Source organism: Triticum aestivum, chromosome 2A (genome assembly GCF_018294505.1).
Source record: "Triticum aestivum cultivar Chinese Spring chromosome 2A, IWGSC CS RefSeq v2.1, whole genome shotgun sequence".
Lineage (NCBI taxonomy): Eukaryota > Viridiplantae > Streptophyta > Magnoliopsida > Poales > Poaceae > Triticum > Triticum aestivum.
In genome coordinates, this window is record NC_057797.1 from 728,577,726 (window position 1) to 728,602,837 (window position 25,112).

Sequence of the window (25,112 nt, forward strand, 5' to 3'; positions counted from 1 at the left end):
TGGTTCTCTTGTGTTGGTCGAGCTGTTTTAGATATATTGGCATGGTTTTCAGGCTGACATTTTTCTTTTCTTTAGCAGTGTTCAGGATTTTGATCATAACTTTGCCATGTAAGTGCCCACAACTGCGAATTTCAGTGGCTTGTGTGTGTTTATAAGGGTGAGTGTGTATACGTGTTTGTGAACAAGCGTGTCTCTACTATATTTCACACACAAAAAAAATACCGGTGGCTTAGGGGGAATCAGCCGGGTCAATCCGTAGAGTAGAGCGCTCAGAATCTTTCGAGTTCCCCGTAAGACCGATCGGACAATTTTACTGCCCAAGTCAGCGTGTCATGTGACTTATGTACTACCCATGATTTTGTTAGCACTTAGCAGCAGGCAGCAAGAAGCATCTTCAGGTTTCTGTATCAACTGAAGATGGTACTCTACTGGTAATAAGGCTCCAAAACCAATGAGCACCGAAGAATCCTCCTCGTAAGTCCAACCCACGCACGTTGAGGACTTGATGCCATGGGCAGACAATTTAGCTCGGAATCTACCATGGCAGCAGGCCAGCAGCCTCATGGTCAATGGTGTCCTCTGGTACGTACCCTGATACGCGCCCACATGCCGCTGCTGCCACCAAGCCACTCGCCCACTCCACGTCGCCGCTACATGCTGCTATAGTGGGAGGTAGGCGCGCACATGGACAGTGAAACGTTGCCGAGGACGCCCGTATATGTTTATGGGGGATGTCCGTCCGTTTGAATAGATAGATATGTGCAAGTGCCGTCGTGTTTATTGTCGTCGTCCTCGCAGGGGGCATCCAGTGCCACATGGATAAGCCCGGGGAAGGGACACTGCATGTTACTGCTACTCGTACCACTTGATCGCATGCTCCCAACTGCCTCATCTCATCGACTCTATTTATCAGGGGCAATTCAGTTTGGAGGTAGAGAGAGGTACCAGTAAACTATTCTTGTAGTACCATTGGATGCGTATTGCCACCCTTATACCAGGAGTAGTACATTCAAAGATAACTCTTGTGAACGTGCAAGTATATAACTGGTGGATCTGAAGAACATGTACGTACGCTGGCCTGCGAACTACAGTGGCAGTACTAGGAGGAAACGAATACCAACGGAAAAAATAATGCACTTGTGGGTACACCGGAGCCAAACTGGTCGTTGTTTCGATGTACTGGGTGAATAAAGTTTGTTCTAGGCCCATTCCAGCCCAGATTGCTTCTGTCAGGACCACCGCGGGATTCCATTAGGTTGGCTCAAATCATTCTGACGGGATGTTTCTTCTCAGACAAAAGTTATGATGGGATGTTCCATATACTCAGCAGCATCGGAAAAAATTAAGCCAACAACTCAAGCAGAGCGGATTCCACACGATTGAGCAGAAAAATTCACTCACGGTCACCAATGAATAATACGGTTGCGCATGCTAACATTACAGGCTCACAATCACAAGATTACCACTACACGGAAAAAATCTCTCGAATAGCAGGCAGTCAGAGAGTACTGTCGAATGGCCGGGCTGGATCACATCATATCAGGTGTTAGATATCGCTTGACCTGATTTCACCAAAAAGGCTCGCCGGAGAGGTCTAAGACTTCCGGGGTCTGCCTCGGCCCCTCTTCCCACCTCGTCCCGAGCTTTCAGCCGGGCTCTCAGTTTTCTTCGGGCGGCCTCTGCCCCTCCCAGACGACTTCGGCTCTGGGGTAGCCTTCTTGGCTCCCCTGCCTCTGCCCCTGCCCGATGGTTTGCGGCCACGCTTGCCCTTTGCACCCCTCGCATCACCGTTCTCATCGTCTTCGCTATCATCCTCGTCCTCGTCCTCCTCTTCTGATTCGGAGAGGTCCTTGGTTTTCTTCCGCTTGTTGGACTTGGAATTAGCGCTAGCAGGCGCCTTCTTGGTCACCTTTGGCTCCACAGTCTCTTCTACTGCAGAGAAGAGTACAAAACCATCCATGAGCATATACAGGAAACACCAGGATGGTAATCGCGTAAGCAGGGTGCAGTATTTTGGCAGTCGGCACAATTCCAACATAAACCAGCTCATTTGGGTTTTATGCATCATGAAAATTGATCTTCAAACATACATCATTAATATAAATATTGTTGGACATGAAAGCAATGTCTTAACATAGTAGTATTGGCCAGCATAATCAAGAACCTCTAAGCTAAACAGAACACAGCATATTCAGTGCAACAGAGGCTACTAGTGTTGTCAAACATCATACCAACCAGGCAACAACCACATATGTGGTTTTGTTTTCTAGTGTTATACTGACTAACATGGCATTTGTGCTCCATATCATGGCAAATCTAATGAACCACCCAAACGTTGCTAGAAAAGGGCCACACACTGGCCCAATGAGGTGCAAAGTAACAAGTTATTCAGTTAATGAGATCAAGGTATACAATTCTACTCCCTCTGTCCCATAATATAAGAACGTTTTTGACACTAGTGTAGTGTCAAAAACATTCTTATATTACAGGACGGAGGGAGTATATCCCAAGAGCTGCTGCTTGACATCATTGCGGTGCAACGGCAACAATAAAATTAAGTTAAATATCATCAATGCAGCAGACAATTGTCGAGTTCATGGTATAAAAGCATTGCAAGATAACATTTACTCAATTAAAAATAAGGACTAAGCCGAGAATAAGTTTTTGAAAAGATAGCTAATTGTCTGACATGAAAGGAGAATATATATTTAAAAAGAGAGGATAAAGCTTTCTTTTGTAACAGATCAAACCAAAACAAACCAGGATTAGCTTTTGCCCATTACATGTTTCAAGCTTGCAGACCAATGCATATGTTCAATGATGTCATTGTAAAGCAAAATAAGATGAATACAAACCTGGGGTGGAGGCATCACCATCATAAATATCAAGCTGAGACAAAAACAAAACATGTACACATATATTAGCTGGGTAATGAAAGGATACATATTCTGAGGTTGATGTGCTCAAATATGTAGTACATTATTACTCTAATCACTACAACTACAGGAAACAGACATAAGGGGCAAAGACCCCATGAAGAACAAGTATGGAGGATAAGAAGACACCATAAGAGGTACTCCTTAAATTCCTATAAAAGGGGTGTAATTTTGCAAAGACCAACAAGAAGTAATGTGGCCGTTTATGGTCTGCCCCTAATACACCTCACAATTAGCCTTACTTAGAACGCCACCATCGCCATTGGACTTTTTGCTAGAGGTGCTGCATCCACTCGTTGTGCCCTAGCATTTACTTCCAGCACACTCCATGCAAGGGAGTATTAGATCTGGGCGTGGTGCATGCGGCCTTTTTTTCCTTGGAAATCATACATGTGGCATTTAATCCCAACACCTGGCAACAGGGAGGGCTGCCTTTCTTTTTCCCTTATCTGATCACGAGTGCATGCTGATGCCCAATGGTTCGGCCACAGAGAAACTAAAATTGCACGGAACTAAAGGAGGGAACCCAATGTTTTCGGAATAATTTTTTCCCTACAAAAAAGTATGCCCCCTTTTCAGGAATTGAGGGAGTGTTATGTTAATGGATCGATGTGTGTGACACAATTTGTTTCACTGTAACCTCCTAGTTTTACTTCAATCGTATGTAGCATACATATGTGACTGTTCACCTGGATCTATTACTAATATGCTATTTTAGTTGCTGAAGAGCGTTGTATATTATCGAACAGAGCTCAACTAAGGGGCTGCATGCCTAAAAGAAATGCCTGGAATCCAAAGGTTACACATAACATCTGATAGATGATGCAGACTAAATGAGGTTTTAGATATGAAAACTATGCTATAACATGCTAGTACCAGAAGTACAGCTGCTCACTGATCCAACCCAGTTTTATTGATTAGCTTTAGCAATACAAATGATATATTACATTAAATTTTAAAGTCTAAGTAACTTCAAGCAGTTAAATAGTTCATGCATGAACACATATGTATAGTTACCTGATCAAGCTTATCACCAGCTTTTGCTCTGTCCACAATAATCAGAGACAGTCCGAATCCACAACCAACACTGCAGAAAGTGCTCTCAACTTAGTATTGACTATACTACTAACAAGAGATGCTAATAGATATACATAGTGATTCAGTGTAACTACTAATTACCCTGTAACATGCATTCCTTCAAGACTGTCAACCTTCTTAGGATTCGCAGATGACCTACGCATAGCAGTAACTTGTAAGAGAAGATTAACAGTTGAAAGTTTGAATAGCTACTATTTCATGTAATATCAGCATTTTAAATACACATACTTCTGTCCCATAGGACCATAACCAAGCTCTCCATATTGGGCATTACCCCAGCTTATGCAAGAATCATCTGCACCAACAACGTGGTGCATGGTACCAGAAGCCATGCAGCGGATGTTCCAACCACTGAAGTAAACAAAATATCAATTAAACATATGGTTGAGGATAATGCTACTTCAACAGGTAGCCAAATGTGGCAATAGTAAATAACAGAAAAATATAGCTAACGGTGTCACTGTTCATTACTATATTATTCCACAATTATTGACAGTTTGTAAGGAACCTCAAATCCATTAGTGGCTTCGGATACATCGTGTCATCGCCTGTAGTCTTCATCTTTCCCCACATGTACAACTGCCCCCCGCCTAATAATCAAACAAAATGATCAACAGTTAATGGTAACGTTTCAGTTATAAATGGTACAACATAATCAACACCAATCTGGTTGGCAGAATTCAAGGTATATAATTAATATTTGTCACAAACCCTTTATAGTGGTATATGGTATGAAATCTCATCTAACTGGCAGAAGAAGAAACTACTTGAATAACTGTAGACCCAAGCACATGGGAAACTAGATGCACGTCACATTATAATGCACCTAAACCCAAGCAGAGAACTTATAGACAAACAAAAATGTACATGTCTTCCATACTTCAGAAAATTACTTGACCATCAGAGTGATAAAGTCATACGCCCACAAAACAGGACAATTTGGCTGAATGCTCAAAACATAGTGACCAGAAAACTTCATGAATAGCCTTGCTCTAGAAAATGCTTACTGGAACAAACAACCTGCTAAAGCAATTAACTGCCTCCAAGTGTATGTATGCAATCACAGAAACTATTCCTGGTACAATGATATTTGACAGGCTTGAGGAACAGTATCAGTGTGCAGAAGGCTAGGTTCCATTACACACTCCATTGGCCTAAGCCATTTTCCTGAGATGCATCAATAATTGTACAATCACCTCATCCAGACAACATATAACCAATGTGCTACACAAACATAACTGAATACTTGGCCATCTACAAGCTCAAAACTGCTCCTTCCTAATATATTTTTGTGATAAGGCCAATAATGAACTCCTAATAATTTATACACCAAAACGCATTATAAAATATTCTGTGCGTCACAGAAAGCTATGTCATACCAGCAGTGCATGCACAATTTGCAGAACCAGCTGACAGAATAGCATTGGGAGGCAGAACATTGTGCCTTTGAAATATTTCAACGAGGCGAGGTTGCCACTCGTCCTTCTGTTCTCTGTGGCCCAACCTATGTAATAAGCAAGTGGACAGATGAATATTGTTGGATATATCAAGATTATAGCAAATGCATGACAAGAATATCTTACCTTCCATATCCGCCATACCCCCATCTGGCAAAATAAAAAAGAAAAGAGTAAAACACAACTATTTGCATAAGAAAAGAGAAAACAGGACTTTAACAAATTGTATGTAATAAAGGAAGGAACTTGGAACAACATATGTTAGACATTACAGTATAGGTCATAACTAGTGTGTTTTAACTGTGTCAAGCAAATGATGGATAAAGAACATACGTGTAAACAAAGCCACTCGAATCAACTGCAACTGCAATAGAAGTAAAAAGAAGGTGCGGGGATTAGTGTTAATCCACACGATTCAAAAGAAATATTAAAAATAAAGAGAGTAGAAAGTACCTGTATGGTTTGTTCCGCATGCAACTTTGACAATAGTTTTCTCAGATAATGTAGCTATTGCCCTGGGACGGGGCTGAGGATCATATGATAGCTTTACTGACGAATCTTTGGTATTGTACTGCAATAGCATGAATCAAAACAGAATTATTTGATGATGGTGATGATGATAATAATAAAATTGACAGATTTGTTTTACGGGGTAGCAATAAACCTCATTGTCGGTTCCATGACCAAGTTGGCCATACTGAGGAAGGCCTGCTGTACTGAAAAAGCACAGAAGAATGAAACACTGCTTAGAAAACTGACAAACATCACTCGCTAACTACAACCCAAAAAAAAACTCAATTGGAAGGAGATCAAGATGTTTAAGTTTCACAAATTTCAGTAGGACATACAGTATAGTAGAGCCCTCGACTGACGACAGCCAGACAGTAAAATCAGCACCACAAGCAACACCAGTCACTTCCGTCACAAGACAGGGCACTGGCGATGCCTCAATTTCTGCAGCAATTTTAGAACAACAGGGACAAGAAATAGTAGTGTAAGAACCAAAAGGTAAAATAAGCTGCTCATAATATTCTAAAATTTAGTCGGTCATCCTAAACAATTAAAAGACCTGGAATGTCTTGCACATTTGTAAGATGTAATAGGTTGCATGGGACAACTAAATTAGATCATTAATGGCTCGACAAGAGATAGCATGTTGAAAAATTTCAAGAAAACAAATATCAAGCATTCTCCAAGCAGACACAGCCATAATTGCCCAAGTAAAGATTATTTCTTCACACAACAATTTTACAATGCTGATGCCATATCAACCACAAAGAAATGAAAGAAGTACCAACCATTCTTTAGGGAACCTGTCCCCAACTGTCCAAATTTGTTGTGGCCAAATGCGAAGGACTTCCCGTCATCAGTTACAACCACTGTATGATTTTTTCCAACACTTGCTTTAATTATTTTATATCTGCACAATGAAAAACTGCTCATTAGCATTTAAACACACACTGAGGCAACCTTTACCACCTATAACCGTTGCAACTAGACTAGAACTGCTCAGTTCGTGAATTTAGCAATAAAATATGCAGTACACAGCTATTAAAAAATTCATATGGAAGTAAGGAAATAGGTATTGCACACAGTTATCTTACTTTGATAGTTCAGAAACAACAGTCGGTAGGTTACGTTGAAGAGTATCCCCATGTCCCAACTGCCCCTTCTGCTAGAAAGGAGTAGTGCTGAGTATCACATCAAACAAAATGAACTATGAAGCTATATTTATACCTCATTGCGACCCCATGTATAGCAACGCCCATCAGCACCCAAAGCAACACAATGGCAAGCGGCTGGCAAAATAAAAGAAATCATCAACAAAGTGCCAAGGTATGTCGGGTCCCCAAGTATGTAAAGCTAACAATAAGATATCAGTTGAAACTAAGGATGACAGAAGACAAACATGTCATGGTAAGAGAAGAAACCCTGTAACAATTCCAGAGAACAATCCCTGCCTCTCTCCCTCGCTTACTCATTCCTGGGTTCATTTGGTTCTCAGGCTAGCATCCACCTAGTCCTGGCCTTGCTAGACAAGTGTGGCTGTTTGATATCACGACAAAAGCCTTGCTTTGCCTGACAAGATTGCTAACGACAACCAAGAAAAGCTTGCATAGAAAGCAGTGTTAGTGTTGAGGGAAATTATTTTGTGCCCTTCTGCAGTTACCTAGGTTACGCACCTCCCTGTGGCACTTATGGATGGAATTGTGAGGTTAATAAAAGGCAGAGGTGTCACGGTCTCAGGATTAGGAATGTAATAAGCACTACAAGGTCTGCATGGCTGTCAACGAAGAGTCGAAGAGCTTGCCAGGCAGTGGAATCAGGGAGCAACGCGTGGCAGATAGCAGGGTTGAGAGAAGAGAATGGGAATAAATTTGGGGGTTATACAGACAGAGACAACCTAGGAAATTCAGGCAGGTGAGTTATTTCGCTGCAGCACGCAATCCAGGCATGTTCTAAGATCCCAAATGCCATTAAGGTTTGCGGAAACGACAAATATCTGGAGAGAACGTTCAGAAAAAAAAAACAGCTTCCAGCACGATGCGGTTCCACTCTGTTCGATCTTGCGTGATGTTACCGCACGCTGCCGTTAACTGATGACGCAATAGCTGACACTGACAAGCCTGTGTCAGTGCGCATGTACCGCGTGCTCAGTTGGTCGTGCTGTAGTGGACTCCTAGCTGAAAATGTCATATAATATATACACACATCATGGTACAGGGAGGCCTTGCGGCACAACCTGCAGCATCGACTTGCTAGCAACTAACATAACGGCAGAATTCCAGGATAATCTCCTCCAGAGCACCCACGAATGTGAAACTAGCAGAACTAGAGACAAACTCTAGTTCCCTCATCTCTTTTATTCTCCTTTCGTGATAACTACTTCCCTCGTTTCGCACCCGTGCGGCGCTGCTAACCCACGTACTCGAAACATTTCGACGCGCGCCAGTCCCCATCCATCCCCCACTCTAGAAACAAACCACGGAATCGTCACAGAGTGCGGGGAGTGAGGGAGGGAGGGAGGAAGGGGCGAAGGGGCTCACTGCAGCCGGAGGCGACGGAGACGATGTCGACGCCCATGAGCGAGCGCAGCCGCGTCGGGGAGACGAGGTTGCCCTGCATCCCGCTGGCCAGCTTCCGGTTGATGGCGTCGAAGTTGGTGGCGCCGCAGTAGAGCAGCTCCCCGCCGGACCCGGCGGCCTTCTCGGGCGCGGCGCTGGCCGACATTCTCGCCGGCGGCGGCGGTGGGCGGGGCGATTTCGGGGGGCCGGAAACCCTAGATGCGGCGGGGAGCAGGCGGAAAAGGGCAAGCGGAGGAGGGCGGTTTTTGAAATCGAAAAACGATACCACCAACCTCCCGAGTCGACTGAAACACTTTTCTGCGGCGGGATAGATATTTATCCCGCCGCAGCCGCAGTGCAGTGGGGCTCCGCTGGGCCAGTGAGAGAATATCGTGGAGGTTTTTGTGTGCGGTTGCTCGTGGCGTGAGGCTGGCCTGTGGGACCGCTCGGTTGTCGGGGCCACTGGTCATTGGGTTTGATCGTGGTTTGTGGGAGAGCATTTGTGTTTTTGGTTGAGGGCGCGGCTCGACTTTGTGGGTTTCCTTTTCGGTGGGGCATGCGAGGCTGACTTGTGGGCCGTTGGGTGGTGTGGGGTGCCCGTGTCGGGTTCAGCCGACGAGCAACGCGATGGTAGAACTGGGTACTAGTACTAATTTTGTTGGTCAGGTGGTGTGATGCAGCGATGGGTTCCGAAATTTTCTGATTGTCCTAGATTTCTTTCTTGTGGGACCACGTGCTAAAAAAACCTAGTATCATTCTTTTTCTTTGAGAGAAGAGGATCATGTCGACTTTTTTTTTGCGGGGTATCATGTCTGCTTTTTTTTTCTGACAACTAGGTATCATGTCTACTTTGTTGAAGAAGGAGAACATGTAACATGGCATGATAAAAAAAATCATGATTAAATTGCCTACCATTTTGGCAAATGTTTTGTGTATGACCGACCGAAGGAAGATTGCGCTTGTCCCACGCAAGCCTCACGATCAATCGTGATCATGCGGCCAGCAACAACGCGCACCCCTTCATTATCAGCATTGCACATTTCTTTTTTCTCCTCGAGCGCAGCTCAGCTTCCCCTGTCCCGGCAGCATCGATCCCGTTCCGCACCACCTGCATCGCGGCCGCGACCCTCACACCCCCTTCCCTAGGTCTTTCTCCACCCATTCCTTCCTTTCTCACCGATGGCCAACGCTCGGCCCTGCAGCCCTGATCCCTGACGACCATCTCTCATCGGAGATGGGACACAACATGGGGAGTGTTGCGTGGATGGCGATGCTAGAACCAAAATCTGGTTTTGCTGCAACTGGCCAGACAAGAGCTACCACAGGCGGCAGCTTTGGCCATTTTCCTGCAACCGGCCAGACCAACAGGCGCAACCGGTGACACCGACAGCTACCATAGGCGGCAGCTTTGGCCATTTTCCTGCAACAGGTCAGTCCAGTGCTGCAACTGGCGCCGACGGTAGCTATCACCAGGCGGCGACGTTGGTGTTTTGCACTTTTGTTGCAACCGACCAGTTTTAATGCTAGAATCGGCTAAACCAGAGCTGCAACCGGCAGCTAGAACCAACGACAACCATGTTGCGACGCTGCCGTCGACGTTTGTTGCTGCAACCACAATCGTGGATGCTGGAACCAGCAAATCTGGCCGTTGCTATCGGCGGCGTTGATTTTTTTTTTTTTTGCTAGATCTGTGATGGGTGGTGTTTTGCTATGACCGGTGACGGGATTTTTTCTATAACCAACGACTTATTCTGCATGCTAAGTTTCTGCATGTAGTGAATCATGTGAAACGTCAACCAGTCATGCACATGCTTGGCAGGGTCGAGGGAAAAGCAAACACCCGCATCCAACAGGGGGCCTTGGAAGTATGTCTACAACTCGCTTGCTAAGTGGCCTAATAACCCAGGATGGGCGAAGTATATGAAGAAGACTGTAATTTATATTAGTACCTTTTTCGTTGCAGTCAATGAATTGCTACAATGGGCGGGACAACGAAAAAAGTTGCCTTGAGATCCAAAAACTTAAAATGGCATAAATTTAGGGCGTGATCGGCAACTGCCCAGCTCCTGGCTTCTGATCCATGATTTTTATCAAGAAGCTGGAAGCAAGATTAAGGAGCCGGATTTGAGGATTTCTTGGCGCTAACCAAACATGCCCTTAGGAGCTTCTTGCCCCTATCAACTCGCTTATGTTTGCATACGATCTCATAGTGTATGGATCAACACCGACAATAATGGTCGGACTATTGCTTTGGTGATCACTCATTATGCACTTAATTGGGACAACCCCTTAATTGGGATAAATATATCATCGTATTCAGTAAAATGTATTGGCCTCACATCTTCAGCTAGCATGTCATTTTCGATGATCTTGGCACGGATTTCTTTCCTACTTATAAAGGTTGGAGTTGATGGTGAGTTCACATGCGGAACCAACAACCTTCACCAATAAACAAACACATCTCTACCCACATTGAGAATAGCAACCTTCCAAGAACATAGATAAACAAATGTATTGCTACTCACATGTGGGACCTAACATAAATAAATAACTACACTACTACTTTCATGCGAGACCAACACTTATAAATGGCACAAATAACAAATGCAAAAATGTGACTCCAACTCAATATAATGCTATTGTTTTCCTTTTTTTTCAACCAAGTTATTTCAGTTTTGTATCATAGAACAAGAGAATGAACAAATTGTAATTCAAAAATGAAACAGACCTTGTCCTCCTACCTGATCCACGCCCTTGTGGGTCAACTTACCAATGTCTCATATGTTTCAACATTCAAAATGTTGTGTCTGTAAGGACTATGGTCACTTCAGATTCTCCAATGCCTGACGTGTGATCTTTTGTTGTATTTTTGTTCTTTTCAAAATAGCGAACCACACGCAAAGGCCATGTGGCGCCAACATATTTTGACGATTTCCTAAGCCAGTGACCTAACTCCTTGTATTATAGTTTCGTAGCAACACACGAGCATTGTGCTAGTATAGATATAATACAACTTGGTCATCCTGATTTCTTACTTGCGAAAAGAGATATGTCCTTCTCCTATTTAAGTTTACAAGTTCAGAGCTAAATTAAACAGGATACAAAGCAAACATGCTTTCACACGCTGGAAGTTTAACTTTAGTCAAATGTGTGTTTGCACCTATCCCTATTTACTTACTACTCCCTCCGTAAGTGATCTAAAAGTCTTATATTAGTTTACAGAGGGAGTACATGTCTTGTTTCTTGTTAAATACAAGGTTTGTCTACGAACTCACTAAATACCGTTAGAAATATGTTGGAATGGTTTTCAAAATAAAAATTCTTTGAAACCTCTTTGTCTCAAGTACTAGGATAAATATGCAAACATGTCTAGTAAGGTGGTTTAGGCATTCCCATGTCTGCCTAGCAAATAATTAAACAACCAAATGCCTTTTTGGCGGTTGTTGTCAACTCTAGACAATTCCCATATTCTTACCTCTGTTTGGGAAGCTAATCCCTTCATCATAAAAATTGCCTTTTGGTCTTCTGTTTTAAAAGTTTTGCTTTTCATGCTTGAATCGCGCAAAACAACAACTAAGCATTTCAGCGCCAAACAAATTAGGATAGGCTAGAGTTGAAACCACCCATGGCCACTATTAATTCTCCTCCCACTCCCATGTCAAGTTTGGTTTACCCCGGCCTTCCTAGACATTATCATCATGCTTATCCTTCTGTTATGCACCAGTGCTTCTGGAGGCATGTGTTGTATATGTCCAAACCACCTCAAACAATGTTGTACAAGCTTCTCTTTAATTGGTGTTACTCCAGCTCTATCATGTTTCGAACCTGATCCTTTATTGTGTGGCCGCATATCCATCTCAACGTGTGCGTCTTTGATACACTTAATTGTTGGACATGTTGACTTTTAGTTGGCCAACATTATGTGTCAGACAACGTCGTAGGTCGAGTCACCTTCCTATAGAACCTGTTGTTACCTTTGTATGTGGCACTCTCTTGTCATAAGAGGATGCTAGCTTGGCGCCGCTTCATCCATCCAGCTTTTGATCCGATGGCCCACATCTTCATAGAAGGTATGAAGATAATAGATTCATTGGGATTCTACCAAGGTTGAAAAAAGCGGTAGGCGTAAGCGGGGCGGTTGGCCTTTGCCTAGTGCCTAGGCGGTGCCTAAGCACCCTAGGCGCGGCATAGGCGGTAATATAGTTTTTACTCGAAGTGTATTTGTGACTTTTATATGGATGTTGATATTAATTTAGGGCATATGAATAAGGTAATTACTGGCTACTCCCACTGGAATATAACCTGCTTGGCATATATGTGCAGTATGTGGCATGATTTCTTGCTTGGGTAGGAAATTCCTTGTGCTTCCCATGCCTAGACCTCCATTTATGCCCTAGGCGAGGCATTTGGCCATTGCCTAGCGCCTAGACGTGCCTAAGCGCCTCCTAGACACTGCCTTTTCCAACAGAGGATTCTACCAATCATCAATGCTCAAACCACAGGCCATAGCCCTCAAGCGAGGACTGAGATGGCTTCGAGCATCGGAGTTCAGTACCTCATGGTGCAGTTGGATTGCACGAAGCTTGTGCATCGTTGAATAGGGGGGCTACTTTTTCCCCTACCGTGGTTGCTCCTATCATTGGCGATGGTTAGGTAGCACTGTGGACTAGTTTGGTTGATGACCTGGGCGCTTCACGCCTGGCCTGGGCGCTCCCTGGACCATGCCTGGTGTTTGTTTGGATAGTGTCCTGAAAACTACTCCTAGAATGCTTGCCTGGCCTGGGAGTCCATGCACTGGCTGCCTGGTCCATGTTAAAAAAATAAAAATAAAAAAAACAATTTTGGCCCAGGCACGTAATTAGCCTGACCCAGGCGTCATGTTTCTTTCGCCTGGCCAGCTGCCTGGCACTATAAAGAGTCATGTGCAGTATGGTCCATCGTTTAAAATTTCTTTAATCACTAAATGGCAAAAACGCCACCCAGGGATGGAACCAAACATACATGCCCAGGTTTGCCTGGCCAGGCAAAAAAGGTCCACCACCCCAGGCTCCAGGCAGCACTTTCCTCCAGGCACAATGTCGAGGACTCGATCCAAACTAGCCCTGTATGCGTGAGACAAATAGTGTCGCCCCACAAGCTAGCAAGCATGGCTAGAGTTTGTCCTCCGTCTCTATGGATGGAGAGAACGCACCTCAGTCGACCATTCGATAGATTGTGGATGATGCATCTCTGTTTGAGTTGGAATAAAACTAGTCATGATGCCACCTAGAAAAAGCAAGTTTGACTCTGCTAGGTTTATCTTTTGCTTCAAGCCACACCAAGTAAACATTTCTGGCAATTTTGCTAACAACTGTGCTCACGTCGACAAAGTTAGCATCTCCCAAACAAACAGGCTTTAAGCCATGCACCCCGTTTCCACCCTATCCAAATCGAGTCTGAGACCAGTTAAGAAAACTTGTTTGAGACATTTATTTTGGGACGGAAAGAGTATATATTTGCGTGATTCTTTCTGTAGCCAGCAGCCCTAGAGAACCGAATAAACAAGCCAATCTCGCAGCAGCAGTTACTAGCCCTTAGCGCAATCAAACTCGTAACCGAAAGCACCATGTCGCCACCGTAATCTATCTTATCCCGGCTAATCCGCGGAGATAAGCCCCATTTTCTCCCTCACCCCCGCCGATCGGTCGACAGGGTCCCGTAAGATAAGATGCTTATCCTGATGAGCCAGCGTAGTTTATCCACGTCCCTTTCACATGCCCCGATACATAATTGCTTGCTCCCGGCAACCAACACATGTTTCCGTCTCTTGCTCCCTCTGAAAACAAGTGTTTCCACATGCGCAAACGCTCCAGACAGTAGGAATGCCCAGTACTTCATTTGGTGATAAGACCGACACTCTCTGTACGGCAAGGATAGGCTTGGTTTTACTTTCGGCGCCAGTCGACGGAAGCCTATCTGAAGCGAGCAAGACGCCCGTCTGCCCACGGCAATGGTTCTTTTTTTTTTCCTCCACCCCTCGCGTCTGCATATATAGGGGGTCCTTCCCTTTGCCGTCCAAGCTCCCAACATCCCAAGAGATAACCATTGCTCCTGCCTCTTGTTCAGCCCTGTGATGGATGAAGCTTGCAACGAGGCTCTGTGCCGTGAGGCCGCCTGCGTTTGGCAAGGAGAAGGAGAAGATCACCCTGACGCTGCTTCTTGCACCTCGCCCTCGGGAACGTCCAGCGGGTCGTCGTCGTGCTCATTGGGGTTGAATCTGGGTGATGGGTCGACTTACTCCCCACCTGATGATTATTCTTCGGAGTTGTCTTCAGCGTCGTCGAGCACCTTGCATCTGGACTCCGAGGCAGAGGGGCCTCTCTACGAGCTGTCTTCGCTGCTAGCCCAGCTTCCTGCCAGGTACATGCCATGCACCTTGATAACGTGGAATTTGGCCGTCTATGTTTCCCAACCTGTATGAGAAACACCAAAACTTTGTCACCCTTTCCAACAACATGCATGCTAACAGGTCTTCGAATTTAAAATGACATGCTCCTAAGTGATAGCTTCTGAGGTTCCACTTTGCACAGGACAAGTATTTAATGCATTGGTTATGAATATTTCCCTAAAATACATACTGAATAACCAGAGAACACAATGTCACGGTTCTTTCCATATAACTTCTATAGAATCCACTTGAAATTGCAAATTATTCAAAAAAGGAGTGCGATCTCTAACAAATAATTTAATTTCCACAGGAGAGGGTTGTCCAAGTACTACCCAGGGAAGTCCCAATCATTCACATGGATATCTAATGCTACATGTCTTCAAGACCTTGGAAAGGAAGTTACCTACAGCAAGAGGATGAAGACATGCAAGAGCTACGCAGCAGGATTAGGCATGAACCAGCGGTCAAATCACTTACCGAGGACATGCAACAAGATGATAGCCAAGAGGCCCTCAAAAAGTTCATTTGCTTGTCAAATGTCCAGAGCAAGCAGCACCAACCTCTTGTACAGGAGTGCCAATTTACCTGCACACCAGAACAAGGAAGATGTACAAATGCATATGAACTCTTAACTAGCTACAACTATAATGCCAGGACTCCACTTCCCATGAACATACAGTACTTACTGTACACTTTCACATGGAAATTCAAACTAATTTCTCATTCTGAGATCAGCCTGATTTCTCTTATGTCTGATTTTATTTTAGTCCACATGAAAGTTAACTGTAAAAATGAATAAAGTGACACCTGATTTCTCTTATGTCTGATTCAAATGCATATGAACTCTTAACTAGCTACAACTATAATGCCAGAACTCCACTTCCCATGAACATACAGTACTTACTGTACACTTTCACATGGAAATTCAAACTAATTTCTCATTCTGAGATCAGCCTGATTTCTCTTATGTCTGATTTTATTTTAGTCCATATGAAAGTTAACTGTAAAAATGAATAAAGTGACACCTGATTTCTCTTATGTCCGATTCAAATGCATATGAACTCTTAACTAGCTACAACTATAATGCCAGAACTCCACTTCCCATGAACATACAGTACTTACTGTACACTTTCACATGGAAATTCAAACTAATTTCTCATTCTGAGATCAGCCTGATTTCTCTTATGTCTGATTTTATTTTAGTCCATATGAAAGTTAACTGTAAAAATGAATAAAGTGACACCTGATTTCTCTTGTCTGATTCAAATGCATATGAACTCTTAACTAGCTACAACTATAATGCCAGGACTCCACTTCCCATGAACATACAATACTTACTGTACACTTTCACATGGAAATTCAAACTAATTTCTCATTCTGAGATCAGCCTGATTTCTCTTATGTCTGATTTTATTTTAGTCCATATGAAAGTTAACTGTAAAAATGAATAAAGTGACACTTGGTCCAGTCACAATCGGAAAAACTCAATAGACACAGCTCCTTGTGTTAAACTTGCCCATGATGGTACACCATCTATTCTCTTCTTATACACACGACGCCACAAGTTAGAGGAACCATTTATTAAGGAACAATAAAAAATGTTCCTGAAAGCAACTGTACAAGTATTCTGTGGAAAATCAGTATTGCCATGAATGATTACGATGACATGTTCACCAGAGTCAAGGGCCACAACATTCGCAAAAAAAGGGAGTCAAGGGCCACAAGAATATTTCTATTAGGTTATCACAAGTCGAAACATGTGATTTCACTTGGTGTTTGTCTAAACAAGCTCGTCTGGTTTTCTCTTCTCGTCACCTCCATGAAGTACATCTGTTAACAACAAGAGAAAGGCTCTCATAAAAACCAATGAAACTACTACAAGAGCATGGTTTTAAACTTCAAAACAAAATTACCTGAAGGAGATCAAATTTGCCACTCCAACACCCACATCCCTTTTCCAACATGCACAATGCACAAACCCTTTTGGTAGCCAGCCCTAAAGGATAGTATCACAAAGTTGCGACTCTCCATAGTTCCCAGACCACAATACCTTGCCTTTTGTACATCCCATATATGACATTTCCTAGAATATCTGAAGCTCTCAATCAGCACTCTCTTGCTAAAGAATGCTTCATCATGTCAGTTGGATCACTTGTTGCTTAGCCATCTGGTATAGTCTCCGACCGCCTCAAGATCAGACTGCATAAGCAGACATATAATGCTTGTAAATACATTCTAGTGGTGGTGATGCTTTCTAAGGGAGCACAATGGAAAGATGAAATAAGGTACAAAATCGCAGCAGGGGATTCCCCTACTACATTCCTTTAAAAACAAAGAAGATGAAATAAGGTACAAAAGGAACAGTAAAAATGGAGTTCATTGACGGGAACAAATTCATACATCTTCAGTTAATCCGAGATGATCAAGTAGAGCCCTTATACCACCACCTTTTGAAGCATTAAGGGGAACAATCTCAATTGCATTTGGCTGCTCTTTGATAACACATGCTTTCCCTTCTGTTAGTTCCGACCAATGCTGTGTGAGGACAGAAAAATCTTCGTTCTTGTTGCCAAGGAAAAGCAACTTCTGCAAATGCAAGTAAACCATGTAAGTTCACTCTAAACAAAACTGATCCAAAGATAGGAAAACTCATCATCCTTATAAATGGCACATCCACTTTGCATTTGCCATAGTTACAATAACAAACCTGAATCGATGAATATTCCAAGAGGTCCTCAACTGAAGGCATCACTTTTACCTATGACAAAACCTCAATGTTGGCTCAACTGCTTAATATAGTTGGAAAGGAAGAAAGAGAAGTTTATCTAGCAAAAACCTAAATATTGTACCTTGGTCTCATGGTGCACAGTGTGCAACAAGTTGACAGAAGGATGTTCAAACAAGGTCAAACATTGTTCCTCACAGTATGCAACAAGAGGAATTTTATGCTTCAAGGAGTACAAACATGCCTGCAAATGGAACAAAAGAAATTTAAATATAATACCTGACGATCTTATACATCGCTAAAAGGGGCACACAACCTTAACAAGTCAAAACTGATATGAAAATGATTCAAGCTCAATGATAGCACATTTCATGCCTAACATCCACATTCACGATAAAGAACTGGCAAGACACGAAATGCCCCGCAAATCCTCCTAATAAAAAGAACAGTAGGTAATATTAAAAGTTCGATGGAAGACGAGCAGGCGCAGCACTAAATTTCTGACAGAAGTACGGCAGAAAGTAATCAGCTGACATACTGTAAAAGTGTAAATCACTACCTCCTTGCATATATCCACATCCAAGTTTGCTCTATAAATAAGTTGGCCATGCTCCCCATATACAAGCGAACCCTGCAGCGAACAGAGCAAAATATAACTTTATAAGGGTAAATGTCGATTGAAAAAAAAAACATATTCTTACTATTGCTCAAAGCCTCAAACAAGTATAAAGAATGATAATGACGAGGGCTCCACACTTACTTCCTTCTATCATATCCCCGTCGATTGAAAAATAAACATATTCTTACTATTGTTGCAATCTAAATTAGGATGCCTGATTCAGTAGAGCAATTGGACACAAATTTTTACTTCAAAATGTCCAGATGTGTCTAATTCAACAAAAAGGGATATGAGTGCCAAAAGAACACTTGCACAAAGCCATGAAGCTTTGATAACCAAACTTCCAAATTCTACAACTATTCAAGTAAGAATGGAGGATGTACCTGTAGAAATACACCAGCTGAATTCTCCGATATAAAATCACCTCTTCCTTCCATATTAAGAAGCTTGAAGGTTGCTATGGTGGAAGCACGGGTCTAATTAAAAGGGATGAAAATCAAGAAAATATTAGAAACATGCAATTATACTAAAAATGCAGCCATCTTATATAGAATATATATGTGCTTTGCTTTGACATTCCTTAGGAAACTTCATAGTGTACTTAAGATTAATATCACAAATAGTCAGCTGCAACTGATCACAAGTTGAAATCATGTTGCTTATTATTCGAATTCCATCTGAAATTAAACTGAACTAAGATGAGAAGCTACATAGAAGCACTAACTTTCATCAAGACTACTTCCACGTACTTTATGCTGTGGGAAAGTTACCCATATCATTGATAATCGGTAATATTGTTAAGGAAAGACTGAGAAGTAGCCTTAACCTCAAGATCAGGGCCATTCACATTGGACGACCGGATATCCTTGCATTCATGACGAATGCTTAAGACTAAAACCCACCTTGCCAGTAAGCATGATAACAGTTACTCCCCGTGATACTGCCTCTCTCAAAGATTCTATTGACTCTGAACGCAGGTGTCCTTCATAATCCACAACAGTACCTTAATAATTTTTGCAAAGAAGTTACTTGCTAGAAGTTGGTAAGATCCAGCATAAATAGTATACTTCTTGATGCTTCATCACCTCACCATCTATATCACATATTATATGGGTCAGTTTCGGCTGATGACCCTCCTGTAAACTCCTTTTCTCTATATCTCTATTGGCCTCTACATATTAAAAGTTCAGAGGTACTCCAGTGAGAAGAAACAAATGGCAACCCTTCACATAAAGAAAAACACACAACAATAGTGTGCAAGGGCGACCTACCATCAGAATTTTCTGAATGACCCATATCAGTACTGAAATGATACGCACTCCTAATGAGTCCTTTTCCTATCCATTCAAGAGTATTTAATATTTTTTCTTCTTCCTGCTCCATCTCTTCTTCAGCCTCCTTGCTGAGTTCATGATCAAAGCCCAATAAATGCAACAATCCATGAACCTGATAAAGATAAATTGGTTAACACAGAATAGGCTCGCAATCAGCAAAGCTATTCCAACACTGAACAATCGCACGGAGGTTCTCTTCATAAGATACACCAGAAGTAGCATCGAAGTAATTATTTGTTCACAGAAGGTAGTCAAGCGATCAAGCCAATAGGCAAAACTTGAAGCTTTATCTTGGTATGCAAATTTCAACTTTCAAGCATAGCACTAATTCAAAATAAATCTCATGAAGTAAATACACACCTAGGGCGTGCTTCGTTTGCAACCCCAATTGCCCAAGCCAACGTTTGGGTAAGGCCACCTCTTTGGCTAGTGACTGGATTGAGGCCAATCCATTGGTGTGCACTCTGATGTTGCCTACCATTTGCCAACTAGCTCATACCCAAAGTTGATTTGCAAATTTTGGCATTGCAATTGACTGCCAACCAATTAGGCTATTACTGGCAAGTTTCAACATTGCCAAACATTGGCTTGCCCAAACATTGTCACTGGGGCTGCAAACCAAGCACACCTCCATCTTGCTGTTACCTGGTGTGTTGTCAATATTGATCCAATTCTAAGTTTCAAAAAAGATATTGATCCAATTTCCTTCATGTTTAATTTTGCTATTGTGACCGTTCAAACTATAATATGAGCTCAAAACCACCATTATCAGGCATCACTACTGCTACGGTCAATAATAGATCAGACGAAACCTACACAACTACAAAACAGAAGCACACGGGCACCCCAATAAGGATAACAAATGTGGTGCCAGAAATAAGTCAAGAAAGACTAACCATGAGAATTCTTATCTCATCAAGAAGTGTATGGCCTCTTTCTTCTGCTTGCCGTCGGGCTGTCTCAACAGAAATTACCAAGTCACCTAGTTGCAGCTGTTGAACCAAAAGCAACAAGTAAATAATAAGATCGGACAGAACCATCTGTAACAAATAAACTAGTTCAACATCAACAGAAACATCTGTAAACGTCTTACAACGGGAATTTGGAGCCCCGGGATATGCTGCGACATTGACAGAACATCCGTCGCGCGGTCTTCACCCCTCCATTCCTTGTTCAGCTTCCTGATAAAATCATCATCACAAAGCAGCAGAGATACCTCAACGCTGTCGTACTCATCCACATTGCTTATGCAGGGGTCTCTGGTCTTGTACTCCGAGTTCCCCAAATTGTGGAATGCCAGCTTCATTGCCTTCCCAACATCCGTTCGAAGTGTTTCTGCAATACTCTGAGAAGCCATTCGTAATTAGTGACACAAGCTAACAATTCAACAAGTCCAAGGAGCGGAAATAGCGAGCGGAGGCTATTATCACCAGGACGAGGGGGTCGTCGGGGAGGGCTTCTTCGATGCCAATCTGCACGCTGAGCTCGGCGGGGCCCTTCAACCTGGCTCTCCTCCGCCTCGGAAACATCGACGGCAACGAGCCGCGCCGCCGTCGTCTGGATATGGGTGACGCGTAGTGCCGCGAGGCGGCGGCGAGGAAAGGGGGCGGGCTGCGACCATGGGGGTGAGGACGCGGCGGCGCCGGCGGCTGCGAGTGGAGCGGGAGAGTCAGGCGCGCTGAAAATGGGGCCGGAGAAGGGCGGAGGAGGTGGTTGGAGGCGAGCGCGCGGGAGAGAAGGCGGTGGAGGCGCGCCATTGAGAGGAAGAGGAGGAGGAGGCTGCGCGCGTGTGCAAAGTCGGAGAGGAGGAAGATAGGGTTAAACCATTCCATCTTTTTTCTTGAAGCCACTGTACCATTTAGCGGGGCCGCGGCCCAGAATTGCGCCTCGCTCTAGGCGGGCTCGCTAGCTCTCTAGTTCTCTGATCGGCTGGGTTTTTTTCCCTGCTCATTCCTCTCTTATTGGCTGATGAAAAAACCGTTTTTTTAATTTTGAAAAATTTGATGACATCAAAAAGTGTTCAGGTGATTTCTAAGAATTGTTCGGGAATTTAAAAAAGGTTCAAATTTTTAAAATATTTAAAAATTTGATTGTTTTTGGAGATTTAGAAATGATAACGAATTTGAACGTGCATTTAGAAAGGCTTGTGAATACAAAAAGACAAATTTAAATAAATTTCATGAGTTTGAAAAATGTTTCTGAATTTGAGAGAGTTTTTGTGAATTTTAAAAAAGTTCATGAATTAGAAAAAAATAGTGAATAAGAAAACAGTTCAGGATTTTTTTTTAAAAAGTTCATGAATTTGGAAAAAGTCCACAAATATTAAAAATGTTCACGGAAATGAAAATGGTTCAAAAAATTTGAAACTAAAATTTAAAAATGAACCGAAACAAAAACCGAGTATAAGATTCAGCAGAAAGAAACAGAAAAAGAAAAGCCAGACTAGAAGCATCTAAAATCTTCCCAAAAACGAAATGGCCCAATTGTTGCCCTGCCGGGCCATCCGCCCCACATTGCCTCTGCACGTCGCGTGATCTCCAAAGTTTTATTTTCTGAGCGAAAGGTGATCGTCGCAGCGTGGGTTAGACCATAAAAGACACATGTGTGGGAACCTGTAGGGGCTAACTACAAGTGACGAAGTATTCGGTGCCATAAGGGACAAAGTATTTGAATATGTTTTGACGTCCGAGTTGTCATTATGGAGGACCCTCCATATCCAACCCACAAGCATTTGTGCTTGAAGGTTGGGGGCATTTGTTTGGACCGCACGTCATCCGCCAACTGTTCACGAGGGAAGTTTCATCCCAGCCTCTTTCTCCCTCGCGCAATCTGATCAATGACATTGTCGTCCATACGGTTGTCGTTTCCGTCCCTGCCAATGACACACTCGCATTTCCACCGGGTAGAGCGCCAATTAATGGTCGTCGTGTCGTTTCGTGCCCGCATACAGCAAATCAACCTTCATTTCTCGCTGGTGTGAGCTCCTTCGGGAGTACATATAACCACATAGCTCCCATCACCATCGCCGCCACACTCACTCCCTAAGTCGGATGCCACCTCGCCCACTCTCTTCACCCTCCCCGTCACGGCCACAATCACCCCCATTGACCTTGTCGGTGCGGCTGTGCCTTCCCCATGGACCTTTCCACCACGAGACCGAAGAGGTATGCGTTGAGAAAAAGTTCTAGAAGAGGGTGTGGTGTTACTCTGAGTAAGTCAAGGAGGAAACACACCATAAAGTTGAATCAACTGTCGGTCGTGCCCGCTTCCCGTCGCCCTCAAGTACTTCGACCACATCTCAACAACCGCCTGCACATAAATGGAAGCCGCACTCACGCCAATCTTCAAAAATGTGACCGTACCCACATCTAGGACGCATGGATGTTCGTTGACCACGGGCGTCTGTTGGCTCCCCCCCTTGAGGGGCCAGGTCGGCCCGCTTGTGCTTTGAGCGGTGACCCTTAGGAGAATAAGTCAGGGTGTTCAGGGCCTTGTGGGCAGAGTATCTCTTTCGAGGAGAGGATGGAGGAGACCTTACCGTGGTAGACGGCTGGGCTCCGGGCAGATTAGGAACGACGACCACTTTAGTGCCGTCGAGGCTCTCTTGATAGAAGAGCCCTGATGACCCACAAGTATAGGTGATCAATCGTAGTACTTTCGATAAGTAAGAGTGTCAAACCCAACGTGGTGCAGAAGGAAATGACAAGCGGTTTTCAGCAAGGTATGCTCCGCAAGCACTGAAATTATAAGTAACGAGTAGTTTGATAGCAAGATAATTTGTAACGAGCAAGTAATTGTAATAGTAACAAAAGTGCAGCAAGGTAGCCCAATCCTTTTGAGGCAAAGGACAGGCCAAAATGGTCTCTTATAATAAGCAAAGCGTTTTTGAGGGTACACAAGAATTTCATCTAGTCACTTTCATCATGTTGGTTTGATTTGTGTTCGCTTTTTTGATAATTTGATATGTGGGTGGACCGGTGCTTAGGTGTTGTTCTTACTTGAACAAACCTCCTACTTATGATTAACCCCCTCACAAGCATCCGCAACTACAAGAAAAGTATTAAGAATAAATCTAACCATAGCATCAAACTTTTGGATCCAAAACAACCCCTTACGGAATAGTGCATAAACTAGGGTTTAAGCTTATGTCACTCTCGCAACCCATCATCTAATAACTACTCCACAATGCATTCCTTTAGGCCCAAAATATGGTGAAGTGTCATGTAGTCGACGTCACATGACACCACTAAGGGAATCACAATATACATACCATCAAAATATCGAACACATATCAAGTTCACATGATTACTTGCAACAAGATTTATCCTGTAACCTCAAGAACAAAAGTAACTACTCACAAATGATAATCATGCTCAAGATCAGAGGGGTATTAAATAGCATAATGGATCTGGACATATAATCTTCCACCAAATAAACCATGTAGTAATCAACTACAGGATGTAATCAACACTACTAGTCACCCACAAGTACCAATCTATAGTTCCGGTACAAAGATTGAACACAAGAGATGAACTAGGGTTTGAGAGGAGATGATGCTGTTGAATATGTTGATGGAGATTGCCCTCCCCAAGATGGGAGAGTTGTTGGTGATGATGATTTGCCCCTCCGGAAGGAAAGTTCCCCCAGCGGAATCGCTCCACCAGAGGGCAAAAGTGCTCCTGCCAAGTTCCGCCTCGAGACGGCGGCGCTCCGTCCCGAAAGTCCTCTCCTTATTTTTTTTCTAGGTCAAAATGACTTATATACCAGAAGAGGGGCACCGGAAGTGGGCCGGGGAGGGCACTGTTGGGGAACGTAGCAATAATTCAAAATTTTCCTACTTGTCACCAAGATCAATCTAGGAGAGACTAGCAATGAGAGAGAGAGAGGGGAGTGTATCTTCATACCCTTGAAGATCGCGATGCGGAAGCGTTACAAGAACGCGGTTGGTGGAGTCGTACACGCAGTGATTCAAATAGCGGTCGATTTTGATCTAAGCACCGAATAACGGCGCCTCCGCGTTCAACACACGTACAACCTAGGGACGTCTCCTCCTTCTTGACCCAGCAAGGGGATAGGAGAAGTTGAGGGAAAGCTCCGGCAGCACAACGACGTGGTGGTGGAGCTTGCGGTTCTCCAGCAGGGCTTTGCCAAGCGCTACAGAGGAGGAGGAGGTGTAGGAGATGGGGAGGGGATGTGCCAGGGGAAGGGTGCGGCTTCCCTCCCACTCACCCACTATATATAGGGGCAAGGGAGAGGGGGGCCGCCCCCCTCAGATCCCATCTAGGGGAGAGGCGGCGGCCAGGGAGGAGAAACTTGCCCCCAAGCCAAGGGGGTGCCCCCTTTAGGGTTTCCCCTCAACCCTAGGCGCATGGGCCCTAGGGGGGAATGGCGCCCAGCCCACTTAGGGGCTGGTTCCCCTTCACATACAACCCATAGGGCCCTCCGGGTAGG

At 43.7% G+C, this 25,112-nt stretch overlaps 3 protein-coding genes across 5 annotated transcripts; 1 reads left to right on the forward strand and 2 right to left on the reverse strand.

The window, feature by feature from the left end:
* Positions 1-1,334: 1,334 nt before the first annotated feature.
* LOC123190637 (protein RCC2) lies at positions 1,335-8,867 on the reverse strand. The gene is made up of 16 exons (XM_044603307.1): positions 8,539-8,867; positions 7,229-7,290; positions 7,096-7,163; positions 6,790-6,911; positions 6,340-6,445; positions 6,156-6,207; positions 5,945-6,062; positions 5,825-5,855; positions 5,618-5,641; positions 5,414-5,538; positions 4,543-4,624; positions 4,263-4,385; positions 4,116-4,169; positions 3,954-4,023; positions 2,856-2,889; positions 1,335-1,932 (listed from the first exon to the last, which is right to left on the reverse strand). The coding sequence occupies exons 1-16, from the start codon at positions 8,720-8,722 to the stop codon at positions 1,595-1,597; spliced, it is 1,593 nt and encodes a 530-aa protein (XP_044459242.1). The 5' UTR covers positions 8,723-8,867; the 3' UTR covers positions 1,335-1,594.
* A 5,725-nt stretch (positions 8,868-14,592) lies between these two features.
* Positions 14,593-15,803, forward strand: LOC123190639 (uncharacterized). Its single transcript, XM_044603312.1, has 2 exons — positions 14,593-14,955; positions 15,294-15,803. Exons 1-2 carry the CDS (start codon positions 14,669-14,671, stop codon positions 15,613-15,615), a joined length of 609 nt encoding a protein of 202 aa, XP_044459247.1. The 5' UTR covers positions 14,593-14,668; the 3' UTR covers positions 15,616-15,803.
* A 745-nt stretch (positions 15,804-16,548) lies between these two features.
* Positions 16,549-21,479, reverse strand: LOC123190638 (endoribonuclease YBEY, chloroplastic). Of its 3 annotated transcripts, none has more exons than XM_044603310.1 (13): positions 21,092-21,479; positions 20,755-21,006; positions 20,558-20,653; positions 19,599-19,773; positions 19,418-19,498; positions 19,230-19,309; positions 18,711-18,803; positions 18,268-18,339; positions 17,833-17,952; positions 17,691-17,741; positions 17,384-17,569; positions 16,897-17,182; positions 16,549-16,813 (listed from the first exon to the last, which is right to left on the reverse strand). In XM_044603310.1, exons 1-12 carry the CDS (start codon positions 21,416-21,418, stop codon positions 17,132-17,134), a joined length of 1,584 nt encoding a protein of 527 aa, XP_044459245.1. In that variant the 5' UTR covers positions 21,419-21,479; the 3' UTR covers positions 16,549-16,813; positions 16,897-17,131. The 3 variants fall into 3 exon arrangements, with proteins under 3 accessions (XP_044459245.1, XP_044459244.1, XP_044459246.1); XM_044603309.1 differs by having other exon boundaries at positions 19,230-19,330; XM_044603311.1 differs by lacking the exon at positions 21,092-21,479 and having other exon boundaries at positions 19,230-19,330; positions 20,755-21,018.
* Positions 21,480-25,112: the final 3,633 nt, after the last annotated feature.

Bases quoted from the DNA above. Each gene is read 5' to 3' on its own strand.
- LOC123190637 (XM_044603307.1), bottom strand. From the start codon at position 8,722: ATGTCGGCCAGCGCCGCGCCCGAGAAGGCCGCCGGGTCCGGCGGGGAG. The intron at 5,539-5,617 runs GTAAGATATTCT...CTTATTACATAG, and splicing joins GGGTATGGCGGATATGGAAG to GTTGGGCCACAGAGAACAGA. The intron at 4,386-4,542 runs GTTCCTTACAAA...TGTTTACTTCAG, and splicing joins AAGCCACTAATGGATTTGAG to TGGTTGGAACATCCGCTGCA.
- LOC123190639 (XM_044603312.1), top strand. From the start codon at position 14,669: ATGGATGAAGCTTGCAACGAGGCTCTGTGCCGTGAGGCCGCCTGCGTT. The intron at 14,956-15,293 runs GTACATGCCATG...TAATTTCCACAG, and splicing joins CTAGCCCAGCTTCCTGCCAG to GAGAGGGTTGTCCAAGTACT.
- LOC123190638 (XM_044603309.1), bottom strand. From the start codon at position 21,418: ATGGCGCGCCTCCACCGCCTTCTCTCCCGCGCGCTCGCCTCCAACCAC. The intron at 20,654-20,754 runs GTAAGACGTTTA...TTGGTTCAACAG, and splicing joins CGGGGCTCCAAATTCCCGTT to CTGCAACTAGGTGACTTGGT. The intron at 19,499-19,598 runs GTAGGTCGCCCT...TTTAATATGTAG, and splicing joins TCATTCAGAAAATTCTGATG to AGGCCAATAGAGATATAGAG.